The sequence below is a fragment of the Diplotaxodon limnothrissa genome, linkage group LG6 (assembly GCF_057381915.1).
Source record: "Diplotaxodon limnothrissa isolate DT_005_m linkage group LG6, D_limnothrissa_male_GT1.1, whole genome shotgun sequence".
In the NCBI taxonomy this organism is placed as follows: domain Eukaryota; kingdom Metazoa; phylum Chordata; class Actinopteri; order Cichliformes; family Cichlidae; genus Diplotaxodon; species Diplotaxodon limnothrissa.
Genome location: NC_140601.1, coordinates 20,605,550 through 20,632,122, shown reverse-complemented (window position 1 = coordinate 20,632,122; position 26,573 = coordinate 20,605,550). Strand labels below are relative to the sequence as shown.

The following is a 26,573-nucleotide window of genomic DNA, read 5'->3' as shown; positions in this document are numbered from 1 at the left end:
CAGGAAATAAAAGCTTTGGATGTCCATCAATTCATATACAACTTGATTCGCACCTGACTGTGGTTTCTGCATGGCTTGAGATGACTGAGCCAAATTCTGAAACCAATTTTTTTTTTCAAAATGTCAAACGATCTAAAATCACCCGCATCCTGAACAACGTGCACAGTTTTAAGTGGACTGAAAATTCTCCAGCTGATAGCAGTGACAGTACGGTTAATATAATGCTTATAAAGATGATATTCAAGATTTAGCCTGTTTTCTGTGTGTTTTTATAAAGATGGTAGATATTACATATATTTCAATTTGAGTTGGTTTGGCTGCTTGTGGCACCCGTACACAGCTTCACACATTTTAGCTGTACTCTTTTTTTTTTTCTTTGCACATCGCACTTGTAAACTTGCTGACTGTCACAGACTTAATGTGTATTGTATTAAATCTTGCAATTCATGATATACTGCCTGCAGTTTAAGCACCACAAAGACCCTGTGAAACACATAGTATCAATAAAGTACAACAAGTACCTTTTCCTCATCATCCACACTGAAAGTCACTTCCCCCTCAATGGTATTTCTTCAGAAAGCACTCCCAACAATCTAATATCTGACTGCTAGATACATAAACTGCCAGCCATGCGAAGCATCTGCAGGCATCCCCCTTATTGCTCCAGCAATTGCAACACCCAAAGTTCAGCTGCAAGCCTACACAGCTGAAAATTAATAAACACTGGGCTTCGCTTCTGATGCACTTTTGCAGATGAAATTAAAGGTGTTGCAGACAGAAAAAGCTGCTATCAGAGATAAAACTAGAAAAATTGGAGTCACACGATTTGAAATATGCTGAGTGATGAATCATGACCTTAAAGTTTTAGAAAAAAAAAAGGGGGGGGGGGGGGGGGTATTTTAACGGCACTAAATTAGGTGAGTTTTATTTTATGTTATTTTATTTTGAGGACTTGGGTTTATTAGGACTTGGACTGGACAAAACCAGAGACTTTTTTTAAACCTCAAGGTGGATGCTTTGCTTTTTTAAAACTGCTTTGTAAAAACGAGTTGAGAGAATTTCAAAGGAACTATCTTTATTTTCCTCAAAATACCAGACAAGAAAAGTAGTTCATCTCATATCTTTTGCACCAGTAAAGCCTGCATACTTTCTGCAGACTCATAAAAGACTTTCACAATGACTTGGGCAGGAAATGAACACGAATACTGAAAAATTTTCTCATGTCACACACGCATACGTGAAATTGCTGACGTATATTTAACGGAAGACAAAAAAATAGACCTTGTTGACTAACAGACCGGAGGGGGCAGTTTACGCTAAAGTCCAAGACCAAAAGCATACTTTTTGAGAAGTCATTAAATTTGGCAACCAAAACAACATCCCAAGTTCAACCGTAGCACACGCCCAAGACTTCCTTCCAGCCAATCAGAGGGCTATTTTCCCGCCTCAACCCTATCATGTACTGAGAAGGCGGACAGCTCAGGCTTGTTGCTAGGGCATGTCCCTGCTCGCTTTAACTGCGCTCAGCCAATAGAGTCGGATCTTATAGTTTCCGCCGAATTATTGGTTGAGACAAATGCCAAACGTTTGCCTATACGGTTTTCCTATTGGCCAGCGCTTCCATCAGTCATTTCAGTGAGTTTTAGTTAGCTGCTGTTGATATGTAGTTTGGAGTCACCAAAGACTCAGAAGTGAACGTAGCCGCGCATACATACCGCTCTGAAACATTTTTTAACGTTTTCATTCCATTCATTTTATGACTTTATGACTAAGTAGTTTCTATTTTTTTAAATAACGAGACAACAACAAGATGGAGCTTAATTCCTTGTTAATTCTGCTGGAAGCTGCAGAGTACTTGGAAAGAAGAGACAGAGGTATTTCAAGCTAAACAGACAAGTTGTCAGCATTTCTAAGCCAGTAATTATGTCGTAAATGGGGATTGGGACGGCAACTAACTTCATTTTTTAAAAATAATTTGTTACGTTTTGACGTGCACTGCCATAGTGCAGGTATGATGTCACTTTACAGACAATGGGACATAGACCAGGCGATGGGTGCAAGCTGCACTCTGGGAGTCTGTATGCTAGACAGTGATAGGTGTAAATGTTTAATTTATAGTGTGTCATTTTTTATAAAATATGTTAGTATCATTTCCGAATGTGTGTTGTTGCAATCGAGTGTTTTTCCTTTGGATTTGGATGTAAGAAAATGAGTAAACAAGCCTGACATTGAAAATATAGGACAGAAATCGTTATGCAGCGGTGGCTATATCATAATATAGACCTCGGTGCTAAAAAAGAAAGAAAAAAGACTGCACTTTAATCGATCTTATTAATGATTTATTACGTGTTGTTCCTCTTTAATTGAGTCCCCGGTTGATATTTCACGTCTCAACTATTTCTCCAAAATGACTCACTGTCATCTATTATTATTAGGATGATTGTAATTGTTTTTGTTTATTTGCTTTGCCGTCCTTGCAGACCAAGCTTAAATGTAACACTCATTTTGCTTTCTGTGTTTACAGAAGCAGAGCACGGGTATGCCTCGGTTTTACCGTACAGCGCCGAGTTTTCCCGAAAGAAAACGAAAGCCTCGCCAATTTCCAAAAAAACTCAGAATAATAGGTAAATATAATCCTTTCTCCCTTCCCCCCAGCTTTATTTCTGACTTCATGCCAGCTTATAAAAACACACACTCACTCTCTCTCACACACACACACGCTGTCTCACTCTCCTGTCTGCTGCCTGGGCTGGGCTCTCTGTTTTGGGCTCTCCAGTAAACAGTGCCACGCGTACACTGTCAAGCCTGCTGCTCTCACTGTTCTGTTTCACTCACACCTATCTCTGAGAGGAGAGAAAACACCGCATACGCCCGTAACCTTTCGTTTCTGCACCTTGTCTCACACAGTTGCATCCAACCTCTGGAACTGTGTGAAGCTTTTAAACAAATGTGTGTATGTGTTTGTCTTTTTTTTATGTGGTTGTTGCGTTTAAGCTTTCGTGCTTCTGATGGAAGTAAATTGATATTTGGAAAGGAAAGGGAACCTCAGCCCAGCACACCCAGAGTTCATTACTGGTGTTGTCTGGAGGATTGAGTTGCTCCCACCGAGTTTAACCCCTTTATTGTGCAGCTGTGTAAGAAGTTAAAGCGAAATATATTACATAAGTGCACGGCATAGCTTTCAGTTTCGGTTTGTCTGCTTCTTCTTCTCAGACCAGTGCCATTGGCAGATTAAAGGTCATTTAAAAACAATCATGGCAATTAATGTGTGGCTGTGTAATGTGTGACCTATGAAGTTAAAACACCCGTGCAGGCTTATGTTTGCTTTCTAAAAGCAAAAATAAAACCATCCAAACTTTCAACTAAAAGTAGGCCATGTGACAAAGAAAAGCAGGAAATCCTCACATTTCAGAGGCTGGATCCATTTAGTGTTCAGCTTTTTTTTCCCATCCCCACCAGGCATGGAGAAACTTGCTTTCTAGGCTACATGCAAATTTGGTTGCCCTTCGGTCTCATTTACAGTAAACAGGCTATTGTTGAAATGATTGTGTCAATCTAGTTCCGTTCCTTAGAAGATTAACACATTACGATCTGATTTAATAAAGTGAAAGATAAAAAAAGAAGGGAAAAAAGCATTGGCTAATAATAGTTTAGGGAAGCAAAGTGTGGAAATGGCTCGGCAGTGAGTCTGATGGTTACGACAGTGCACGTAGATGTACGCTAGAAAGTAGTGTCATTACGAAGGGTGACACAGAGCATCGGAATCAGCAAATAAGGTGGCGATTGCTGACGCCAGTTGCTGTTTTTTGTCCTCCGTGTCACGCCAGTTTTGTGTCAGGTGACTGCTGAAAAGATAGCTCTGTAGATAAACCCCTTAAGATGAAGAGCGAAAAGGCTTCAAATAATTGCAGATGATACTTAATAATATTTTGATTTAACTGGCACAGAAATGAATAAAACAGCATTAAATAAACAAAATAACAAAAGTGTTTTTGCACGCATTTCTGACATGGGTATCAGACTTTTAGTGTGGCTCCATTCCCATTGTCTCTGTTAACTTCCACTCCTGTTTACAACGTGTGGGTGTTCTGATATGAAAGTGATACTTGCACTCGTTTGGCAGAAATGTGAAAGCAGCACCTTCCACATTCCTCTAATCCACAAGTTAACGTGCATTATATTTTGTGTACACCCGTGTGATCGAGTGAAGGGGTGTGGTGTGGATGTGGCAGGTGGGTGCGGCGCCTGAATAAGGCGGGCATCTACGCAAGCATATATGACAAACACCAGACCACTCGCTGGGCTTCATGCAGCCAGGCCTGCGTTTCCATACTTTTTCTCGTGACAGAGCTTGGGGCACATCCCCCACCCCCGTTACGCCGTTTCCCTTTTTACACTCGCCCTCAGCTTCTTTTTTTTTTCTTTAAGTGTAGACAGGAGCTGATGCAGGCTCCTAGTTATAAAATCAGAACAAAGCAGTAATGTTTAATGTTACATCTGCAACCTAACACGGATAATGTGTGTTAAAGCGTTTACTTAAAGGCTGTTATTACCCTGCTTCATCGCTCTGTCACACCATATGTGAAAATTTAGGTCAGCTGACTTCGTTTTCCTCCTCTAATTCCTTGATTTGAATGTAGGAAAACTTTTTGAGTCCTCCCAGCTTGCCTTTTGGCCATTTGTAGCTCATAAAAAAGTGATAAAAGGCTTATTTTAAATGCCTCTGATTGTTAGAGGATGATTTTATGACATGTAAAAGTCCTCCTCATGCCATCCTGTGGTTTTACATAACATGTAAAGGTGTGGGCTAACCTGCTGTAGTTACAGGTCTGTGAACATTCTCTTCCTCGGAATGATTTCCTGGTCGTGCCCTGTGCTTTGACTGGGACATTTCCCTGATTTGTGCAGGTTTGAATAGCACAACTTCCTCCACGATGGCTCTTTGTCGGCTTCTAAGATCAGCCGCCCAACATCCTGTGTTGTCTTTCGGGATGATTTTGTGCAGACGCCACATTATAGCAGTCGCACGGTCAGCCGTAACCCGTTTTGGTGCGCAGGACGGCGTTGTGGCACACAGCTGTGGGAACCAGTGCTTCGCGAGCACAAGGGCGCCTCAAACAGTGGAAAATGTGAAAAGGCTTGTTGTCAGTCTGTCCCTTTTGTTGTTGCTGTTTTTGTTTTTATTGCCGTGGTATCCATGACGGTCTCATGAACAGAGGGCCTGTTTCAGATGGACCGCAGTGCCCTCGCCGCTTCTGGCTGCGTGTCATAATAGGGGTTCTCCTCGGAATAGCCCACACACTGATGAATTCTGTGGCGTCCGGGCCTCCAGACGTCTGAGAGTGTTTTCATCCCGTGTCCACGCTGAGCAGCCGCGGCGGGGGCAGTGGTGCGTGGATGCTGTTTGTATATGTGTAGAGGGGGGCAGGCAGGCTGTGTCACAGATACAGCTCTCTCTCTCAGGGCCATTTTTGCCCTCGTGTGCGTGCTCTCTGACAGATGTCCCACAGAAATGGGAAAAGATTTTAGAAGTCGTTTATCATACATTTCCCAGTCTTTGCATGTCTGTGCCCTTGATCCACCTGACTGGTATCCATAGACAACAAATTTGTCCTGTTTTAAGCATTAAAATACTGCATTTATTTCTTATAGTACAGCAGCATTCAAATGCTTAAGGCCTACAGCCACCGGAAGGCAGAAGAGCTAGAACATAGAGATGAATCTAGGCTTCTCTTTGATCTCTTGACACACATTTTTCTGATTGTTTCTCAGATCTGTTACTTAACATATTTGCCCAAATTGCTTTCATCTGCCTTGCTCTCTGATCAAAACGTGTACTAACTAAGCCTCTCACTATTATACAGAATCTGATGTCATGTCAGATGATTTTTTTGTAGTATTTTAGTAGTAGTAGTGTAGTATTCCTGCCCTGACAGTCATCTTTGTCATTTCAGATCATCGCACAATGAGCTGGAGAAACACAGGTAAGATGACATCTGACCCCCCTCGATCTTGCCCGTGTTTGATTGTGTGTTGAGTGCGTGTGTCTTTTAGTTCCTGACATAGGTAGTAATTGAAGAGCTTCATGGGGGCTTTCAGGTATTTTCTCCAAATCAGAAACACTAGTACGACAGATCAGATCAGAGGTCGTCTTCAAAGAGCCAAAGATTTAATCTGTTAATTCTTGTGCCTGAAAAACAGATAATAACCTGATTTCAAAGAGCACCTTCACGCTGTCTCCGTTTCATGGATGAAACTCATGTCCTTGTAAGGAAGAATCTTGGGTTATAATCCTGCCCAGACTGACACTTTGAAAAGAAAAGCAGTAAATCTGGACTTCACCTATCATTCAGCACTGAAATTGGGCTTTTTCTCCTTCCTGGAGGCACAGAATCGCAGCTCATGGTTTGCTTGTGTGTGTGGGGTTTGTGTTTTTTTACTTCACAGCTTTAGAGTTTCTTGTCAGGAAGCAAACGTCTCTTTGATATCAAAAAGGCCTTGCTGCTTCAGAGTAGATTCTTTAAAAATTGCCTTGCAGACAGGAATAAGAAAACAGCTGATGTGACTATCAGCATGTGAGCAGTGGCTGAAAAGGGTGTGTGAGTGTTTGCGTGTGTGAGCGAGCATGACACATGCTGTCACCCACGATGAAGGCCAGTCACATGGCCGGGAGTGAGTAATGGATGTGCGTGGCAGAGGGAAAAACAAGCCCGGACATATTCCTCCCTGACCTGCGAGGCACAGGAAGGCCCCGGCTGATTACACTGCAGGTGTTGAGACACAGGAGTTACCTCATGTCCGACGATGGGTGTGGCTGGTTACCAAGCGCCTGTGACGTCCAGTCAAACTGACAAAAGTGGGTGCCAGTAAAGGGTTTACTCACTTCCTTTGTCATCACCGCAGCCACGAGTTTCTGAAAAAGTGGAGTTTTCATGACAGACATGTCACTGATTCCATGATGGAAGGAAAAGAAGAAGAAGCCCTTTGAAGAATAAAGTTGCGTTCAAACACGCCGTCACATTGCATCATCACCTGTGACAAGCGAGGAGTTATTCTGTATAATTTCATGCCTTGTGTTTTTTCCTGTTTTTGCATTCACCATGCCCGTTTGTGTGGAAACATCTCCACCCTCTTATTTGAAATGACAGGGCTGCATGGTCACAAGGTTTTGCCACGTGGTCCACCCTGAGTCAAACCCCCGTCTGAAAGCGTGGCCACAAATTACATGGTCAGCCACTATACAGGTGTTAACAAGGCTCAGACTCTGCCTTTTGGCACAGCCATGTCTGTTGTACTAGCGACCGTCGTGTGACTAATACGCAACATTGAAACTACTAATAGTTTTTTATAACTGACAAAAAAAGAGACTTCTGAGCTTCTAAAATGAGGCAATTTTTGCTCAAGTACCTTTTGATTTTCTTTTTAAAGCTAATGGCGGCACAAAATGAGCAACTTGAAGAATGTTTTCCTCAAACTTGTAAACGGACATTTGCGTATGACTATGAAGAATCTGGCATGCCACTTGACCACGTTATCAATCGTGATCAGGCTTTTGTTGCAGTCACACAGAAAGTCTATATCTGATAACCAGTAGCTATCATCCAATGAAGATTTAGCATTTTACATTGTTCATGCGCAAATTTATTTTTGAATTTTTAAGACTTCCTCTTCCACACCGACAGATGGACTAAGACGCCTTATCCTAGATATATGAAGCCTTGAATATTCAGCTGCTGGCCTCAGAGTCAGATTACCTAGTATATGAAACTTGCAATGAACCTTTCTGACGAGCTTCTCACATTTGATTTGTAGCTTAAAGATATAAAGAGAAGAGCTTTAACAGACATGCTCAACAAAAGAATTTTTAACTTCTGATTCATAAGAAAACCAAAAGTCTTTAGGTGTCCTGTTCAACCAGTTTAATGAATGTATGACCAGTTCAGGGGTATCTGCTTAAAGCATCAGCCCTGTTTGATCTGCAGTATCGCCTCAGAAATCTGTACCTCCCACACGCCCTTGGACGCGACTCCAGGGAGGTGGCTGCTGTTTGAGCCCTGACTCACTGTCTTTGTTTCTTCGTGTGTTGTTTTTGTTTCCTCCGCTGCTGCACAGAGCAATCCTTGTACTATACATTCACGAGGTAGATAAGGTGGCGGATGAACGTCTCCTTAGAGGCCGAAAGGCATCGCATGTAATAGTACCAAAATCACGTTTTCTTGCATGAGAATGTCCTCTAACCAGATTTTATTAAATAAGGGAACACTTTAGTATGCAGTTTTTAACTTTGAGCAGTTGACAAAAAAATATGAAATTATTTTGTTTCATTAACAACAGATGTTAAAATAAAGGAGATAAAACTGGAAAATGTTGATTGAAATTGGGAAAGACCTGATGTCAAACAAGTTTGGAAGGTGGTTTTCATCTTTTAAGATTTTTTTTGTTTGGTTATTACTTTTTTATTGTTTTTTATTTATTTATTGATTACTTTAAAATTATCTTTTAGAACTGTTTGTCAACAAAGATACCAAACTTTCCACATGCAGCCAAGACTGAAACGGTGTGGCTAATCGGTACATTTGCTGAATAATCAGCTAAATGATTAATCAACTATTCATTGCTGCTGTTATATGAAGCTGATTAAGTTGGAACTTTTTGGCTCTCTGGGTACCGTTCGCTGACCTCGTGCATGCTAGGTGTCTCTGGCAGCTGCTCCGGAGACACCCTGCATATATTTGTGTCCCATTATCAGAGTCAGTCAGCTGCTTCGTGGATGTGGAGTCCCACAGAGTCGGCTGTCCTGACACTTATCTGCTGCAGCCTGATTTTTAGCTGTGACAGCTCTCTATAGACCATCTCTTGAATGACTGTGCTGCTTTTTGTTTTTTTTTTCCTTCCCTCGTCAGACCTGCAGAGCATCAGCTCAGAGTCTATGTGAAACTTAAGTGCAGTGTGTTTGTTCTCCACGAGCATTGCTTCCTTCCCATTTCTGACTTTAACCGCTTTTGATCACGCTTATGACAGCTCAAGTTTCCTTTTCAAGCAACGCCAAGAAATTACGAAACTAGATGTTTTACTTTCCCACATATCACCTGTTTACAGGAAGCCCAAGTCCAGTCTGCATAATCTAAGCTGTCTGGTATGTTTGCCATGCCTGCCTCGATCGAAAAAGAAAAGAGAAATATTTAGAGTTCTATTTTTATCCCCACCCATTTTGGCTCTCAGGTGCTCTTGGTTTCAGTTTTTCGAGATCGTAGCGAAGCTCACGAGTTTGCAGGCTGATTTCGACAAACAGTATCCTCTTACACTACGCTCTGTATCACACTGCAGACAATGTGCAGCAACTGTGGAGCACCCATTGAACTCGGCTTTAAATTTACATGCACTTCATGGACACGGGAGCAAGCCCTCCATTTGTCATGGTCTAGTCTTCTCTCTAATTAAATTTACTCTCCATGTTTCTTCTACTCCCAGCTGTGAATGAATCACTTTTTTTTGGCAGTGAGCAGGTCCTTTTTTCCTCGAGTGAAGCACACTTATGTGTGTCTATGCCGGCCGGGCAGCACCTCTTTGAGTTACGGCAGCGTGCTGGTGGGAGGGATGCCCATCCACGGCCCTGTTACTTCACCTCCTTGACATCTTTTCTTTGCCCCACCCCCACTTTCCAGAGTCCACATCTGTCTTTTCTGTTATCTGTCTTTTTTTCCCTCTTCCTTCTCCTTATTCTCGCTCTCCTTTTCGGCCCTACTAAAAGCCCCTGAGTCAGCAGAAACTTGAGGCAGCGAGGAAGAGAAGGAGGGGCAGGGCTCTCTTCCTTCTCACTCTTTTTTTCTTAGTGACAAAACTCATCTGTTCCCATTTCTCCTGTTTTGAGGTATAAATCCTTGTCGTGTCTTCGATTTTATACCTATGTTTATCCTGTAAATGTGCAACGCTGCTTTTAAGGGCTGCTGTATATCCTGCTTGTTTTGCGTATTTTTTATTTTGAAGTTAAATGTCATGTTTGCCTCTCAGGGGCTGCTACGTAATTAAAGTTTGGAAAGTTTTCATTTTTTCCTTCCAGTTTTGGTTTTGGTGTGACGTCCTCACATGTGACTGCATGTGCACTTTAGTTCCCTGCTGTCACAATGCCAGTTAAATTCCCCTTTTTGTTGGCATCATGGAGGAATCATTGTAGTTAATGATGTCTTGTACGCAGTCTAATTACAGAACCTGTAGAGCAAGGATGTTGTTATTTGTCATGAGATTGAATCAGCCAGTGCTGAAAGAGTCAACTACATATAGTCGACTATATGGATAACTAAGTTTTTCTTTTATTATCTGGAATAGTTTAAAGGCCGGAAATTATTTTTCCATTATTGTAGTTGATGGTTTTGATTTTAAAATTGTGTAAAAAATTCAAGGTGACATTTTTAAAGTGACATAAAACTGAAAAGTGTAAAAAAACACACACACAAAAAAACTGTCTGCAGACGAAACAGAACAATCTGGGTTGAGTTAAAGATGCAGTGGGAATAAAAATAAAATCTAGACAAGCAAAGACTGGAGGGGGAGAAGAGGCTTAGTTTGAACTTTGACAGGCCTCATCCTGCAGTTCTCTCTCTGATCTAATGGTGCGCTCCATTTGAAGTGGGAAATCAGAAATCACGACTTCCAAGTTGGAATTGTCAACTGGGAAAGTCAGAAAAGCCCCACCAATGACATCACAATCCAAGATGTCGACAGAGCATGTAAACAGTAGTAAAAATGTAAACTGTCTGCAAGTGTCACAAACGCACTGTTTTTGTTTTTGTTTGCGACACGCTCAAAAAAGCATGCACTGAGCAGTGACGGGGCTCTGTCCACCAACGTGCTACAGCAGTGTTTTTAAAAAAACAGGGATTGCATTATGTCGCTTGAGATGCATGAATGGCTCTACTTTATGTATGAGCAAAAACAAATCCAGTTTTTCCTCGCTTTTCCGACCGCTACTACGAATGCTGAAACGCAATCAACTTGGGAGTTACGCCACTCCCAGCTTCAACAGTCAGCTTAGAGGTAAAGGAATACACAACTGCTGGGGACTACTCCTCAGACGTATGTGTGTACGCTAAAAATAAGTCAGTGGCAACATTTGACTTTTTAGAGCCTAAACAAGGCGTAGGAGGTCTAGTTCTGTCTTGGATTAAAAATTCCATAGTGGATTTTTGTCTTATGGCACTAAATCCTGTTGGATGACTCAACTTAAAAAAAATCTTATATATCTGTCAACTTACAATCAAAATGTAACAAACGTAGTCCTTATTAGTTTGCGTCGTTACCTGGAAGAACATAGGTAAAGAGAGTAAAGTTTGGGTTAGCTGATGCTTTGTCCTAATACATGTGGCCATGTTGGCGTGTAAAAGAAAAGGTTTGTCCAAACGTGTGTGTGTGTGTTTACTTATCCAGGCATGGGACAGTCTGGGTTTGTAGCTGAGCTGTGTGTGACTAAAGGGTAACAAACAGGCCACAGCTGGACGTCAGCAGCAGTGCTCCCATGTGGAATTTTCTCCACCCTGAGGTCACCCAGCTTTAAGAAGTTCATCAAACCCGTTTTTTTGTAAAGCCCGTGGACGATCTGCTCTGGCGGGTGGGTGAGGCGCGGGGGGTATCTTTACACGTAATGCAAATATTTCAGGCCACCGCAGACCTACATTTACAAAAGAATGTTCTCGTTCCAGCTCAGGTGTTACTGTGTTCTCCGCAGTAAACTCGGCTCGTTGGCACAAAACAGTCGGTGCTCATAAAAAAACAGCAGTGTAGGATGCACTTTAACAAGGTGTGTGAATAGCTTTGGGGTTTCCAGGATAGGAAAAAGAGAGCAATTAAAGAAAGACCCAACTAGACACAGAAGTGCGATGACTGAACCATTCATGGTTCGGCCATGGCTGAGGAGGAGGTGGAGAAGGAGGAGACAAAGACATTCTTGAGTGTTGCTGAAGGGAGGAACTTGAGGCAGTGTAGGACGTGGCTGTTATGTGTGTCAGCCAGGCACCCTGAAATTCAGGTCAGCGGAGCATACACACATACACTGGAATGCAGAGTTAAATAAGAGAAGCGGCTTATGGGGAAAGTTTGAAGATGGATGGCAGGTGGGGTCACAGAACTAGCAGGCCGAGTATTACTAGAATGCTTCGCATTCAGCGCTGTCTGCTTTTTTGGCACAAGTGAGCCCCAAGTGAATGTTTGTATGATTATGCACTGATAGGCAAGATTACAGCTGCAGGCATTCTGGTTTTGCACTTTTGTCCAGCAGTAGTTTTAAACCTTTTGGTAAGCGAGCTCTAAATCAGCTACTTGGAGAAACAACGTAAAAGTGGAAGGTAGTGGAAATCTCTTCTTTCCTCTTTTCCTGACCCCTCTGGATTTTTTCGTAGGCAGGCCCAGACCTTCATGCAGGACCCCACCCCACTGCTCTAAAACCCTCCTTCAGATGTAAACAACTCCAACTTTTACAGTCAACATGGAGCCAGGAATCCTCTCTCATGCCACTAGATTCCTGCATGTTAATCATTGACAAGGACCATTATAAAACCAGAGCACCCCATGTCAGGGGAACGTGTTTATGGTGCTTGCTGAACTTGTCTCTGCTAGTCTGTCCCAAGATTTGCGAGATGTACTTTTCATGGCACGCAGGGAAAGGCAATTAATGTCCAGGTCTGTCATCTGACGTTGGCATTGAAATGGGATGTGCAGAGAAAAAACCTTCCTCTATTTTTAAGCCTCCGCCATCTCTGTTTCGCTCGCACGCTCTCCCCTTTAAAATCTGTTTGACATCTGTTTCTCTGTTAACACCGCAGTAAGCTGGCTGTGCTGAGAAAGGGATTTTGTAATGATCCTCGCTCGCACAGGGGGGATTGTTTGAGTACACGAAAACAATCAAATGAATCTAATTACTTGGCATTCCCAAGCATGCCCCGTGGAAATTCCAGTTTGTTTTGTGGAAATTGTACTACAGTGAGTGAGCAACACACTGCTTCTACTCTTTCCTGTTGTTTAATCACCAGAAAAGCATGCTGAGCTTTTCCTTTAGAGTAATTCACCGATAAGTGAAGTAACCTCCCTCTGCCTGCTTTGCTGCAATCGTGTGTGTGTTTTCAGGTTTCTGTTTGCTCCTCGCGTGTGAGAGCAGAGTCATGTGAGAGCGAGCTCCATGTTCCTGCCGTCAGGAGAATGTGTTTATGGGGGACTTGTATCCGTCTGTCTCACCTTACAGAGTTGTCACTGCACACAGTGGGCGTGTGGGTGTGGCGTCCCCGATGACAGAAAACAAACATAACTCGTCCCAGACGACTGACATTTCATATGAGCGAGATAAAGACTTCTTGTGTCTCCCTGCGCCTCGGTGCGTGCCTTTCTTCTCACTGGCGTGGGCAGCGTGGTGAACCACTCTGTCAGTTTCACATGAGCGTGTCTTATTTTTCTGCCGTCTTGTTTTCCGTGAGATCGCTGTTAAATGGGAACGCTTACGGGGCTGACCTGCAGGGTGACAGTGAGACTAATAAAGGCTGGGTGTGTCTTGTGTTTCTGTCGGCAGGCCACTGGGCAGGGTCTCAACTTCCCTGCTCTCTCACTCCTGAAGATATATTCAGCCTGATATAAACCTGTAGCAGAAATTGCCATGTTTATAGCTAACAACAAAAAATAGTTTTGGTTTCTATGGCTGCATGGATGGTAACTGTACAGGTAGTACATTTTTTATGCAATAAAAGGGGGCGTGGTCGTTTTCAATGTCAAGTTTATGGTGACTAGGCTGTTCATGCTTGGCTGCAAATTCGCTCTCTGAGCTGCAACCTGTCGACCGTGTTTATGGTGCTGTTTTCTGACTAATAACAAGCTCTGCTGTGGTTAATTGTACTTACTACCGGGTTTCAGAGTCTGTGTGATACTTAGCACTTCTGGATCTGGGGGAAAAAACACAAACAACCAAAAGGTTAAAAGTGGCTTTAAAATGTGACTTGAATGTATGACATCACGGTGCCTGTGTCCATCTTTTATATGCAGTCTGCAGTTATGTCATATAATCAAACAAGCAGTCAGAGAGTCACATGGGTTTAAAGCAAACCTTCAGGTTAAAGAAACTTATTTAAAAACAAATGTAATCACATGATAACCCAAACTAACTACTGCAGGTTATTTGGAGGTAAAACCTGAAGTGGACAAGTACAAAATATCAGTAGGAAGTCCACAAGCATGTGCATGTACAGCTATGGTAAAATACATGGTCTTAGCCTTGTTTTTTAAGCTTTGCTGTAAGAATAACGAATAAAACTATAAGAATAACAATTCCTCAAGAACACAGTTTTTGTATCCTCTCATATGCGTCTTGAGATTGAATGACTGCAGTTCTGTGCCTGCTTAAAGCTGAGCTGATCAGAAACTCTTCTTCATCTTGATGTCTTGTGGGCTCAGCTCAAAAGGAAAATAAACAAACAGGCATAGTTGTTGCATTTTCTGCTTCTGGGTACTGGGGCAGCTCTAGCACTGAGAGCTAGCATTGTATCATGGCTTCTGATGACCTTTGACCTCTGTTTAGTAGGCCTGGCCCTGTGCCAGACAATCCACTCAGCCCTGTGCATATGGGTGGAGGAATGTGCTGGGCTGCAGTGAGCTCATTAAACAGTACAGTGAGCAAGGGGTGAAGGTCTGTTGTTTGCACTAGCTCGCCTTCTCAGGCCCTTTGTGTGCCGATGGAGCCTCCTGAGGGACACTGTGTCCACCAGGAAAGTGTGTGTGTGCGAAAACACTGCACAAATGGTCACTGCAACCTTTTTCCTCTGGTGCACAATACATCAATACCCCTAACGTGCACACCCAGCCTGCCACAGATGCACTTGAGCTGGAAAACAAGATATATTGTTTTCCTTCCAAGGCCCAGAGTGTGAGGAGGTCTGTGAGAATGGCCTGATCTGTACCCGACAACCTTGGAGCGCAAGTCAGCGGTTTGGCTTGTTCCAGTTTCAGCAGTGTGCAGCTTTCTGAGCAAAAGTTCCTTTTTTTTTTTTCACCTCCCCGGCGTAGTCTGTGCTTTGTTTTGGCTCTGAGCTGCTGATGGAGAAAAAAGATGGAGGGGGAGGGAAGGCCAGAGATCAGACACAATCATCCCGTGGTGGCAGCACATGAGAACAGTCAGGTGGTGATTTCTGGGCAGAAAACAAGTTGATCAACCAGATTCACTATTAAATCCTCAACTGCAGGCAAGAGTATGGGGCAGTCTGATTTAGCATTTTTAGCAGTTTTTATTTGCAAACTTTTATAAACAAACAAACAAAAGGAGACCTCTTGCAAATATTGATATTGTTGTATAACGAAGCTCCAATCCTTTCAAACAAAATCTGCCTCAACCCCAAATCAAAGGCTATCCTATTTTCATACCAGACAAATTGGAAAATTTGCAGTGATTCACAACCATGTGGCCCGGTGATGGGGGCAGTCTGCTTCCCATCATTAACATAGCATATGCGTTCACCTCGTGCAATGCTTTGCACAGCGGTTTTAGGCAATCTGATAAACACTGCGTGACCGGGGCTTTTTTAAGTAATAACAAACCTGTGTGAGAGGGGGTCCTAAACCCCGCTCCGAATCAGCTGTGTGCTCCTGAAGAAAAATTTCTCGTGGCGGGAGAACCCCTGCTGCTGCTGCTAATGCGAGGGAGCTTTCAGGGACACACGTGCCAGGTTTAATTCTCTTAATTATATGCAGCTAAGCGCCTGCTTCTTCTCGGCCGGGGCAGAGTGCACACTTTTGTTACTGTAAGGTTAACTAGTGGGGATGGTGTGGGAAAAGCTAGGTGTTTCCCCTCATTTTAACCTTTGTGTAATGCTAGGCTAACCATATGCTGGTTTCACCTTCATAGTTAGTATTCAGATATCAGAGCAGTATCAATCTTCTCATCTGAAATAGTGAACAAGTGGGTTTTTGTTCACCAGTTTCATGAACTGAAGATCTGCTAAGATACGTTTTTTTCTTTAACCGCAGAGATCACATTTGAGAAGAATTCTTCACAGGGGGGCAACGACGAACTTTTTAGGTGCAGCCGACAGACACCGGTCTCCACCAGTCATTGCATATGAATGCAGAAAAAATAAAAACCAAAGCTTCTTAAAGACTGACCCATTATTGCTTGATAGCAGGTGTGGACTGAACCAAGATCGACTCAAATTTTGAAAGCACAACCTTTGTAAGCCAGAGAGCTTCTGGAAACAAATATTTTGTCTCTGGCCTGCAAATTCTTCTTACTCATTTTTAGCTATTAAAGTTGGGTATATATTAAAAGTGTTCTGACACTTGGATGGCAAAAGGGGAGGGGCCTCCTTGAGGTTTTCTAAACCTGTCCAGTGGGCTATATTTGAGTCTTTCCCGAGCCGATTCTGTCCCCCATCCTGGGGGAAGGCAACTAATCCGGCATAACAAAGCGAAAAAATGTTACATGTAAGACCCTTTCCAAGAAGCTGTTAGCCCACATATTTGGCGAATCAGCCAACCCTAGCAAAATAATATTTTCATTTTGGTCCCGGCAGCATTTCACTTTATTTTTTTATCTTTTTTGCAGCTGCAGAAAACATGGGTGTGGTCTTCTCCCTTTGGTGGCGAGTTTGTGCGTTTAACTCTTTGCTCATTTGTTTCTTATGTGGTCAAAGGGCACCAGGGCACACTTCTCTCTTCTGCGTGGCAGGTAAAATATGAGGCCAGGATACATGAAGGGCCTGAGGTGAATAACACTGGTGAAAAAACACGGAAAAAGAGTTTTCTTGAGGTGGGTAGTCGGGCAGAGTATTCAGGGAAACGCCTTGTTTTTGTTTTTTGTTTTTCGCTATGAGAGAGCAGTAGGGGCAGGGTGAAGTGCAAGATGGTTGCCCATTGGCTCAAGTTACCCTTTGGATGATGCGTATGGAGCGCTGCCTAGTGCAGCTGAGCACACTGCACTGAAAGGGTCCTTTTTTCAAACCAGAGAGAAAGTCATCCACATACTCGGACCCCGCTGCAGAACTCCTGCTCCTCCCTGCCTGCTTCCCCTGGCTGCAGACCAAGCGCTTCATGTGGCTCGAATGGGGTAAGCTGGAGGTGGCCCCCACCCCTGTCCTCAGAAGACACTTGTTTTCCAGTGGGATGAGGGTGTGTTAGTGTTGGCAGGGTGGAGCAGAGAGTTGAAGGGGTTCAGCGGATGGGGGGTTAGGCGGACTTGCCTCCTGGGAGAGGAGGTAATAAAAGACAGAGCACTTTCACATGACCCTTTCACACACCTACGTGCACCTGTAGAGAGATGACACGTTGTTTATTAAAGCCATATCTTTCTGTTTTTAAGATTATTTTCTTAATAATTGTGCAATCAAATCCATCAAAATCGATACTGTGCATGAAGTGAGACTGGTCAGATTTATTGCCCACAAGATGTCTCTGGTCGAGGTCTAAGTGAAACAGACGTGGCTACTGAGATGGTCTCATTTTGCATAAAAATGAAGGTGACGCCCTTCCTGAAAAAGAGCTGGGGAGAAAAAAACACAGAGTGTGTAAAGATTGTGTATGATTGCACACTAACCGTGGACTCAAAGAGAGCCTCATTTCTCTGATTAGGTTTATCTAAGCTGCGGCAATGGCTGGTGGAGACCTTGTGTTGTTGGAGTTTGTTTACCATATAGTCAGAGTTCCTCAAAGGAACAGGAGAAAGGCAGTAGTGGTGGTGGAGGGAAGGCTAGCTCAGAAGAATGAAACAGTTCATGGACTAGCTTGACTAATGGAGGATTCAAAGGCCTTTTTGAACAAGTCTGAATGGAGCAAAGTCAGAGAGGGGATCTTGCTGATAGGATCTTCTCTTAAATAACATACAGTATCCATAAAAAATGTAACTCTGTCTTCACTGTCTCTCATATAAACATCCAAATGACGCTGTTTACTCGAGGATCCAGGGCAGGGTTGTTGGCCTGCAGGGCTTTGGCAGGGATGCAGGGTTCACAGTTTCGCTCTGCGACCTTATCACAGCTGCCATTTTGATTGGTGACTAATTTTTGTCTCTTCTTTTGCACGTTTTCTCAGTTTTAGCGTACGGTGGGTTTGCCATTTTGCGCACACGAGGTTTGGAAAATGTCGGTCAGACAGCTGTGCTGGAAAGTATGGGGACTACTATACTATGCACAGTGATATTTAGGTCAGCGTGTAGCACACTGGCACTCTGCCCATACGCTAGTGAGTGTGTGCACATGTGTTCAGAAAATTGTGAGCAGGTTTGGGGAATGAATAATCACCTCATAAATGAAAAGTGCATACATGAAAATCCCAAAAGTGTGTGTGTGTGTGTCACATGTTAGCTTACAAGAAGAAGATGGATAAACCGTGGCTGGATTTCTAACAATCTAATCATTAACACAGTATATCTCACTATTTTTATTATAATATTTGCAGTTGCTCGTGAACTCTTGATTAGTTCACTAATCACTGTTTGACGTAGCTCGTCTCAGATCATTACGCACAGCAGTGACAGTAAATGTAAGACTATCTGTGTCAATTTTGCACAAGTACAGCACAGCCTGCGCTTTGTTGTGGATGAGGAGCTTTGAACATGACTAACCACAGATCCTCTGAACCCCTCAACCCTTTGAAAATGTCTCACGGTCAAGCCCAGAGTCAAAGTGAAACCAAGCGTGCAAAAGAGCGTCAGGCCACGATCGCGCAACATTCGCTCGCGAGAGCAGGACATGTAAAAAGGAAAAAAGAAAAATCGGTGTGTGCTTCTCATGCACACACCGATTTTTTGTGTGTGCATGAGGTTTTGTGGAGGTTCTTTCTCACTTTCTGCCGGTGGATGTGTGCTGACTCACTTCTGTGTTTGCTTGTGTGCTTGCAGACGTGCCAAACTACGGCTCTACTTGGAGCAGTTGAAGAAGCTGGTGCCTTTGGGTCCAGACAGCACGAGACACACCACTCTGAGCTTGCTAAAAAGGGCCAAGATGCACATCAAGGTACTAAAATGCACAAACCTTATGAATCATTCAAGTGTTCACGTGGCACATCGCATGTTGGATTTAAGCGACGCATACATTTTAATGTTTTCACCAAGCATTTATCTGATGGAGTGTTAGGGCCACTTTAAGAAAAATATGTCGTTCTTTTTAAGATTATAGTCAAAAAGTGGAGACTGAAGTTGTCGTTTCAAGTCAAACAAACTGCCAGGGCTGCTCTGTAAAACGCCTTGTGTACATGAGTTAGTGAAACAACATCAAACATCAGCTGTCTTATTGTGTGTTGTGACACAGCATATCCCCTCCGTACCGCACGAGGGTGTAACCATCGGCATCCTCTCATCTGTCCATTGTCAGCTATTTCATTTTGCATGAATCCGACCAGCTCTTTGAAATTTTTTGAGGCTTTTTGTTTCTGACCAGAAGCAGCTTTCTGCACCATCTGTTCAACATTCTTATATTTGTCACCACACTGTGTTTAAGTGCCAAAAGAGAAATCATTTCCTTGTTACTAAAACTGATTCGAGTGTAATTTCATTAACTCACAAGGCATTTTGTAGAGGGTACTCTTAAAATAACACAATGCGGCCCTAATACTCTTTCGCAGTATGATGAGTGAATTTTTTCCTTATATTTTATTTTCTGAATAAACTATTGACGCTCCTCTGTGGGGAGGACCCCACTGGAGGGGCACCGAGCCACTGTGCATGGGTGTGAACACCCAAGAGAAGAAAAATTAAATTAAAAATTAGATCCAAGTGAGAGGACTTAACTTTTTCTTTTTTTTTTTTTGCTTTTGGAAATGGGGTCATACCAGAAGAAGCATGAGAACCTCTAGACTAAGCAAACAGAGTAATCTAAAAAATCTTCTCTGTACCAGCTTCATGCTCTACTTCTCCTGTTTCCTCTAAGTAATTTTTTTCTGCACTTTAAGTGTGTCGTTGTTTTCTAATTGTTCAATCAGGATGGATCGGTGCTCAATGAAAATAAAAATCAAACAAAAAAGAAGAAGAAAAAAAAAATCTTAACACAGAGCCTTCAAAGTAAAATATGTGGGAGACTTTGTGGCTGATGTTTAGATTGTGTATTTAATATTTGGCTTTGCCAACTTTTCCTCCATGGTTCATTAAACTGTTTCACTTCACAGACACCAAGTGACGTGCTAAAAAATGCTCTGCAGCAGCAACTAGTGAGCGGAGCTTAAAAAAAGTAGCAGCAGTGCTTCTACCCGTGCTGTAGAAGACCAACCATAAGTAGACTTTAGGACACGCCGCACTGATCTTGCTGTTTACAAGCAGCAACAGTGTGGTTGGTGGAAAATCCAGACGTAGCGAGTTTTAACCCTTCATTTCCTGTTTACTAAGCATGTCCTCTCTGCTCAGACGACCTGCGCTAATTCTCGGCATTGCGACCGTTTCTTCTTACGCGAGTTCGCTTTGATTCACCACTGAAAACCTTCATATACAAATAAGGGCACAAAAAAAAAATCGAACCCCACTCTGAGTCAAAATTTGACTTTGAGTTCAAGTTTATTTTTAGTTTCAAACCCGTGAACCTCACACAGTCATTTGGCTACTTCCCCAATAAAATGTTGAAATTCAAGGTCGTGTTGTAACTTTGACAGAGATCTGATTTAAAGCAGATAGAAGATAAATCTGGTTTCATTTTTTTTGTTAACTTGATGAGATCAAAAACAAGAACTAATATTCATGTTTCAGCTAAAGTAATACTTCACCCTGCAGCAGTGATACAATAGGAAAATACTGTGGTTGTCACACTAGGAAGAAGTGTTGTCTTTTACTGCAGAGGAAGCTTTTTTGGTCTGGATTGTGGGTTTAACCATGTGTATTATGTGGTGTGCAGTAAAGAGAAGGCAATTACTAGAACCCTGCACAGGCATGGACTGAGGTTGCAGATGAAAAAAATCCATGTCTGCAGAACAGACACCTTTAAACCAGTCTTAAGTATGCTAAGGAAGAAAATATGTATACTAGAGGTCTTCACTTCAGTTGCATACTTTAAAGGCAGAGCAAAAACGGGGAGGTGGTCCAATCCGGTGAGCATGGTCGTTAATTTTTCGGCATTTTTGTGTGTGCTTTGTGTGCAGAAGCTGGAAGAGCAGGACAGGAAGGCTTTAAATGTGAAGGAGCAGCTTCAGAGAGAGCACCGCTACCTCAAACGCCGCCTGGAGCAGCTCTCCGTGTCCGGATCTGTGGAGCGCATTCGCACCGATAGCATGGGCTCCACCATCTCCACCGACTCAGAGCAAGGTAGGCTGTCCTTAAAGAGCCAATCACACCTTTCTGGATTGCACTTAGACATGGATTGCGCGCCGTATTATTAGAGTACACTGTAAACGCTCTCCATGAGCCGGTTCTTTGTGCCTCAGATGTCTCTGTAGTGCTTAGTTTGAACTGTTGAGGTATGTTTGATATTCCTGAACGAAGTAACACACATGCAGTTGTTTGTCATTGTAAGGGATTATCTGCTGGGGCACAAAGATCTGGCTGTTTGTGCGGAGGTAATGGCTGCCTAAATCCGGGTTTAATCTCCAGGCACAGCAGGCTTCCTAATAAATATGCCCACGTACTGGTTGTGTGGAAATAAACAGTTTCTTCTCTCTTGATCAGTTTCTAGCAACACTAAAACCCCCCAAAACATTGTGTATTTTTTTCCTTCTTGTGTACAGAGGTGGACATCGAGGGCATGGAGTTCACGCCTGTTGAGGCAGACAGCGTGGACAGCATCAGCGACGGCGAGGAGGAGGACCAGTACAGCCTCCAGAGCAGCTCCAGTGACAACAGCTACACGGGCACACATTCCCACAGACTGCAGCCACACCACTGTTAGACCCATGGCGGACATCCATCTGTCGACCAGCTTCCTCACCCATCCACGCTTCCCTCACCTCATCCCCCTCCCTCCCACTCTCCCCCTTTTGTGTTCACCTACGCCGCCCACTACCTACACCACCTACACAAGACCACGATGGCAGTACCCCCGAGCCTATTCTGTCCACACTTAAGACTTGCTGACTTTTCCTCCCTTCTCTGACCACTGATCCTACCTCACCATACTGTATCCTGCCTGACCCCGCCCCCTCCTTACACACCTGCCCTTTTTACCACCCAAACAGCGCAGAGCAGAGCTTGTAGTTTTTAATCTGGGTTCTGTGGTCAGGTGCGCAGCTTTGACCTGTTAATTGGTTCGAGAAAAGTAAAAGGAGAGAGTTATTATCAGGTGGCAGTAATACCACACACAGTTTGTGATATAACAGATGAAGCAGTTTGGTTTGTTCTGCAGTATATGCAACATTGGGAACCTCGGTAGTCATTTTCATCATACAGATTCTTCCCTTTTACACAACAGGATTGTGCAGGAGGTGTCCTGTCCTTTCCTTGAAACATCTGATTGGTGAAAAATGACGAAACCTTTAGAGTTTCTCATTTGGAGGCGGTGGCAGGATGTTCTCAAACCGCTGCCACCGCCCGAGCGTACCCAGTATGGGAAGCATTTTGCTTCACTTTTCGTGCGCATCGAACAAACAAAGCACGACTCTGATACCTTCACAGTCACTGTGCACTTGCGAGAAGTTTATCCACCACATCGAACTCTCCACAAAACGGTGAATTAAGCTTGCCCTTAAATGTCCAAACTTCTTACTGACTCAACTCTGCACACATGCTGAAAATGTGTCCACAGACCACCTGAGAAGGTTCGAGAGCTGCAGCAGAGCAGGAAGAATGTAAATAGATGTACAGATACTGTAGAAACCCTCGTGTCTCCCCTCTGGTTGGGTTGCCTAACCACTACTCCACACTACTGACCACTACACTATACCACCCTATGGTGTGGATGGACTACTATGTCAAACAATGAGAAAAAAAAAGGAGTTTCCTCAAAACTAAAACTCTACTCCTTACATTTGACTCAAATCTTGTTTCCTTCTCAGTAGCTAATTGATGTAGCAATAAATACATGAGGCAGGTGCTTCCTCTGAGTGTTTAATCGATTCTGGCAGACCATGAGGTTCTATGGGAGACTTTTTTTTTTCTATTTTTCTTTTTTTATTTCTAGATGGGGATTTGTCGCTCACCATTAACAGACCTGCATCTCCTTCACTAACGGATGCTTCTCTGTGAGCGCGTCACCATCTACCCAGATCTCGCATTTCTCTGCAGCTCTTGTCGCCTTCTCGGTCAGAAGTCGGTGGTATTTTAAATATTTGTTTAAATCGATTAACAAGTCAAAGCTGTAAACACCCGGGAGGGGAGGGAGGGCAAGCTTGTAGTGATTTGTTCATTTTAGAGGCACTCGTTTTTATCTAACCTAGCAAACTAATCACTTTCCTTATCCCCTCGGCTGATCTGTGGCTTATTTGCGAAGCTTCGGGCACGGCTGAACACCGATGTAGGTGAACCTTGTTCTCTAACCCGTCTGTAACTTATGCACATTAGTCACTGTTGACGAACAAGGCGCTTCTGTCGCTCTCTGACCGTTTAATAATCCTTAGCCCCGGTCTCTGGCAGTCCTTTAGAGCTTGGCACTTTAAAAAGAAAAAGAAAAAAAACCACACAGACACAAAAAGGGGCAGGCCATTGAGACGGATCTGACCCCACCCAAAAAAAAAAGAAAAGAACTACAAAAGACTCGAATGAAAAAGAAAAATACTTGCATACAGAATCTACTCGTCACTGAAAGTGAGTTTAGCCAGTGTAGTCTATATTTCTTGTATTAAATTTTGTATTATATTTTCCTAAATGTTCTCTTGTAATGAAAAGACAAAAAAGAGTGAGTATATCTATCTTATCTATATATAAAAAAAAATATATATATAAATATATATAAAAATATGAGTGACAGCCAGACAGACAGGAGGCCAGGCTTGATGAAGGGAGAGTGGGAGCAGGGGAGCTGATAGACTGGCCCCTCTCCCTTTGGGTGACTCTCCTGCTGTCATTCTGTGCCTTGGTGAGCCTTCGACCTCCCTCCTCCTCCTCCTCTTTGGCCCTTACTCAGGTCACGCTCCCCCCTGTCCTCTCCCCCTCTCGCTTGCATCCCTCCCTCCTCCTCCTCTGGCGGGGCCTTTTTTTAATTTCAACGTGAGACACTTCCATGCGTGAGGGCCGCGTGAAGAGAGAAGACCTCATAAATGAGTAAAAATTATCCCCCCCACCTCCCCCTTTATCTCAGTTCCTACTGAAGCCGCTGTTGTACTACACCCTGTCCAGGCACTCCTCCGCCCTCTCGCTGCCCGCCCGTCTGCCAGCGCCGCCTCTGTCATGGAGATAAAACAAACACACACACACACACTGGTGAACTCCCATGGCAGCTTCCAGTCGCCCCGAATGGTCACCGAAGGGGTTAAAAACTTCTGGGCTTGAAGCGTGTTTATCTTTATTTTGATTTTTTTGTCATTTTATTATTGTTGTATGTTGACTTGTTTGTTCGGTGGGAGCCACTGGGAGAGGAGCGATAAAAAAACAGAATAATCCAATCAATGGCAGCTTAACGGTGTTATCCTCCGAGCTCCCGGTGGTGCGTCCCAAACAAAGTGTTACCCATCGATCAGGGGACCTCTTGAGACACAGCAATATTACCATCTTGTGCTTTCTGAGGGAGGGTGGGGCGGGCGGGGCGCAGGGTTTTTAAAGACAAGCAGGTGGTTTTTGCTCTTGACTCTGTGGTGCATTGTTTTTTGTTTTTGTTTTTTTTTGGTGACCAACTCTTATATATATTTTTTAATTTTTACCTCCTATCTGCACTCTCTCCATATTCTGCAGGAGGGGAAAAGAGTAACTATAGATGAGGAAAAAACAGCTGTTTGTTTTGGGGTTTTTTTTAATCATCGAGTTTACATTCATGTCAAAGACTTTGTACATGACTGTTTGTAGCAAAAAATGTCCTTTTTTCAGTTTGTCAGTCAAATGAACAACTGAGTAAACCATTACTAAATGGCATATTCTCTCGCACAGAACCTCCCACAGCGATAATTGACATAAAAAGAAGCAGAAGACAAAAAGAGGGAGGGAGCGGGACGATGAGGCGGTGGGGGGGGGGGGGGGGGGGGGGGGGGGATAGATAGATATGAGATTAGAGATTTTAAAAACACATACATATATTTTCACTCAGTGTAGTGTATGAGCAGCTGATTGGACATGCAGACATTTTGCTTGAATGTTGGATGGATCGTGTTTATGGGAAAATCTTTTAATGATGTGCCTTGGGGGGTGGGAGGGTTCTTTAAAGAGATTGTACCACTTAATGAACACTGTTGAATCAGTTGCCCTAACTTTAAAAAAAACAAACAACGAAGTTCCCCATCTTGTTCCACTTCCCTTCTCGTGACAGAAGAAGCAAACGGTTAACGGCAAGACACAGAGACACAGAGGAGAGTGGGGTTGTGCTGGGGTGGGAATGTTCATCAACATCAAAGTGGGATTTTATTTTAAAAAACAAAACAAAGTCATAACAAGTACACAAGAAAAGATTTGATGTTATTGCTTTCATGCTGCTGTTGCACAGAGATTTCTAAGAGCACAAAAGTTTGTTTTTTGGGTGGGTGTCAGCAGGCGGAGAAGAAAGAGGGTGGTGGGCATGACGGAGTATGGGGGGCGTCTGCAGCTCACGTGCACACAGATGAAGTGAGAAACACGTCTTTCTGTCCCTTAGCCTGCTGCTGCTTTAAAGGTGCTTCTACAAACCCACAGAATGACTTCCATGAAATCTTATTCCTGCCAAATAAAGAGTCACTTTTGAATCTTTTTAATGATTAATACGATAGCTTTAACTACCTGTAGGCTTTAGGTCAGCTTCCTGCTTTCTGCACTTCAGCCTTTTATTTTGTATTTTCTCCTTAATTGTTTTGTCCTACAACGTTATGGTTCCTTTTTTTCTTTGTACCCACATAGAAGCTAGAGGCTGAACTGGCTTGGATTTAGTTGAGGGGGAGATGATGAGGGGGTTTGTTTGGGCTGAGGGGGGAGTTCTGTGCCAGAGACCTGTGAATATGTTGCTTTTAAGCAGATGTGTAATTCAGAAGATGTATAAGTTCCATTTTTTTTTTGTGCGTGTGAGCGTGCGTACACGAGTACCTGGTGCTGGCTATGCTTTAGCAAACACTTTAAGGTATTGTGTATTCTCTCATTGTAATATAATTAAAATGTTTTATACAGAAAGCCGTGTGTGCTGGTGTCATCAGTGCTTTTCGGGGGAAGGTAGCAGATTAAAAACTGACGACCTACAGCTGAACAAAGCTGAAAGAAAATGTAGGTAAAGACGTTGAAAAGTTTCGGGGTTTCCTGTTTGGTTTACGCAGCTGTGAAACTGGAATATTGGGGGGATGTTTAAAGTTCAGAGTTCATCTTTTGTCAGCGTGACAGCGAAGAGACATTGGGTGACGGCGTCAACAAACAGGCGCAATTAATTCGACAAATAACTTGTCAAACTTTTATTAAATCTCAGCTTAACACTGACGAGCTTCAAAACATGTCTAGCTATTAAACTGAAAGTCCAGAGATTTATGGACATCTTACAGCACAAAACCCTAAAGACTTCTTAAAAATACATCACATGAATAATTTTTAATGATAAATAAAATGT

At 43.1% G+C, this 26,573-nt stretch overlaps 1 protein-coding gene across 1 annotated transcript; it reads left to right on the top strand.

Moving 5' to 3' along the window:
• The first annotated feature begins 1,684 nt into the window (after positions 1 to 1,684).
• Positions 1,685 to 24,554, top strand: mxd4 (MAX dimerization protein 4). Its single transcript, XM_085356925.1, has 6 exons — positions 1,685 to 1,874; positions 2,525 to 2,624; positions 5,955 to 5,984; positions 18,857 to 18,971; positions 21,079 to 21,241; positions 21,661 to 24,554. The coding sequence occupies exons 1-6, from the start codon at positions 1,811 to 1,813 to the stop codon at positions 21,819 to 21,821; spliced, it is 633 nt and encodes a 210-aa protein (XP_085213051.1). The 5' UTR covers positions 1,685 to 1,810; the 3' UTR covers positions 21,822 to 24,554.
• The last annotated feature ends 2,019 nt before the right edge of the window (positions 24,555 to 26,573 follow it).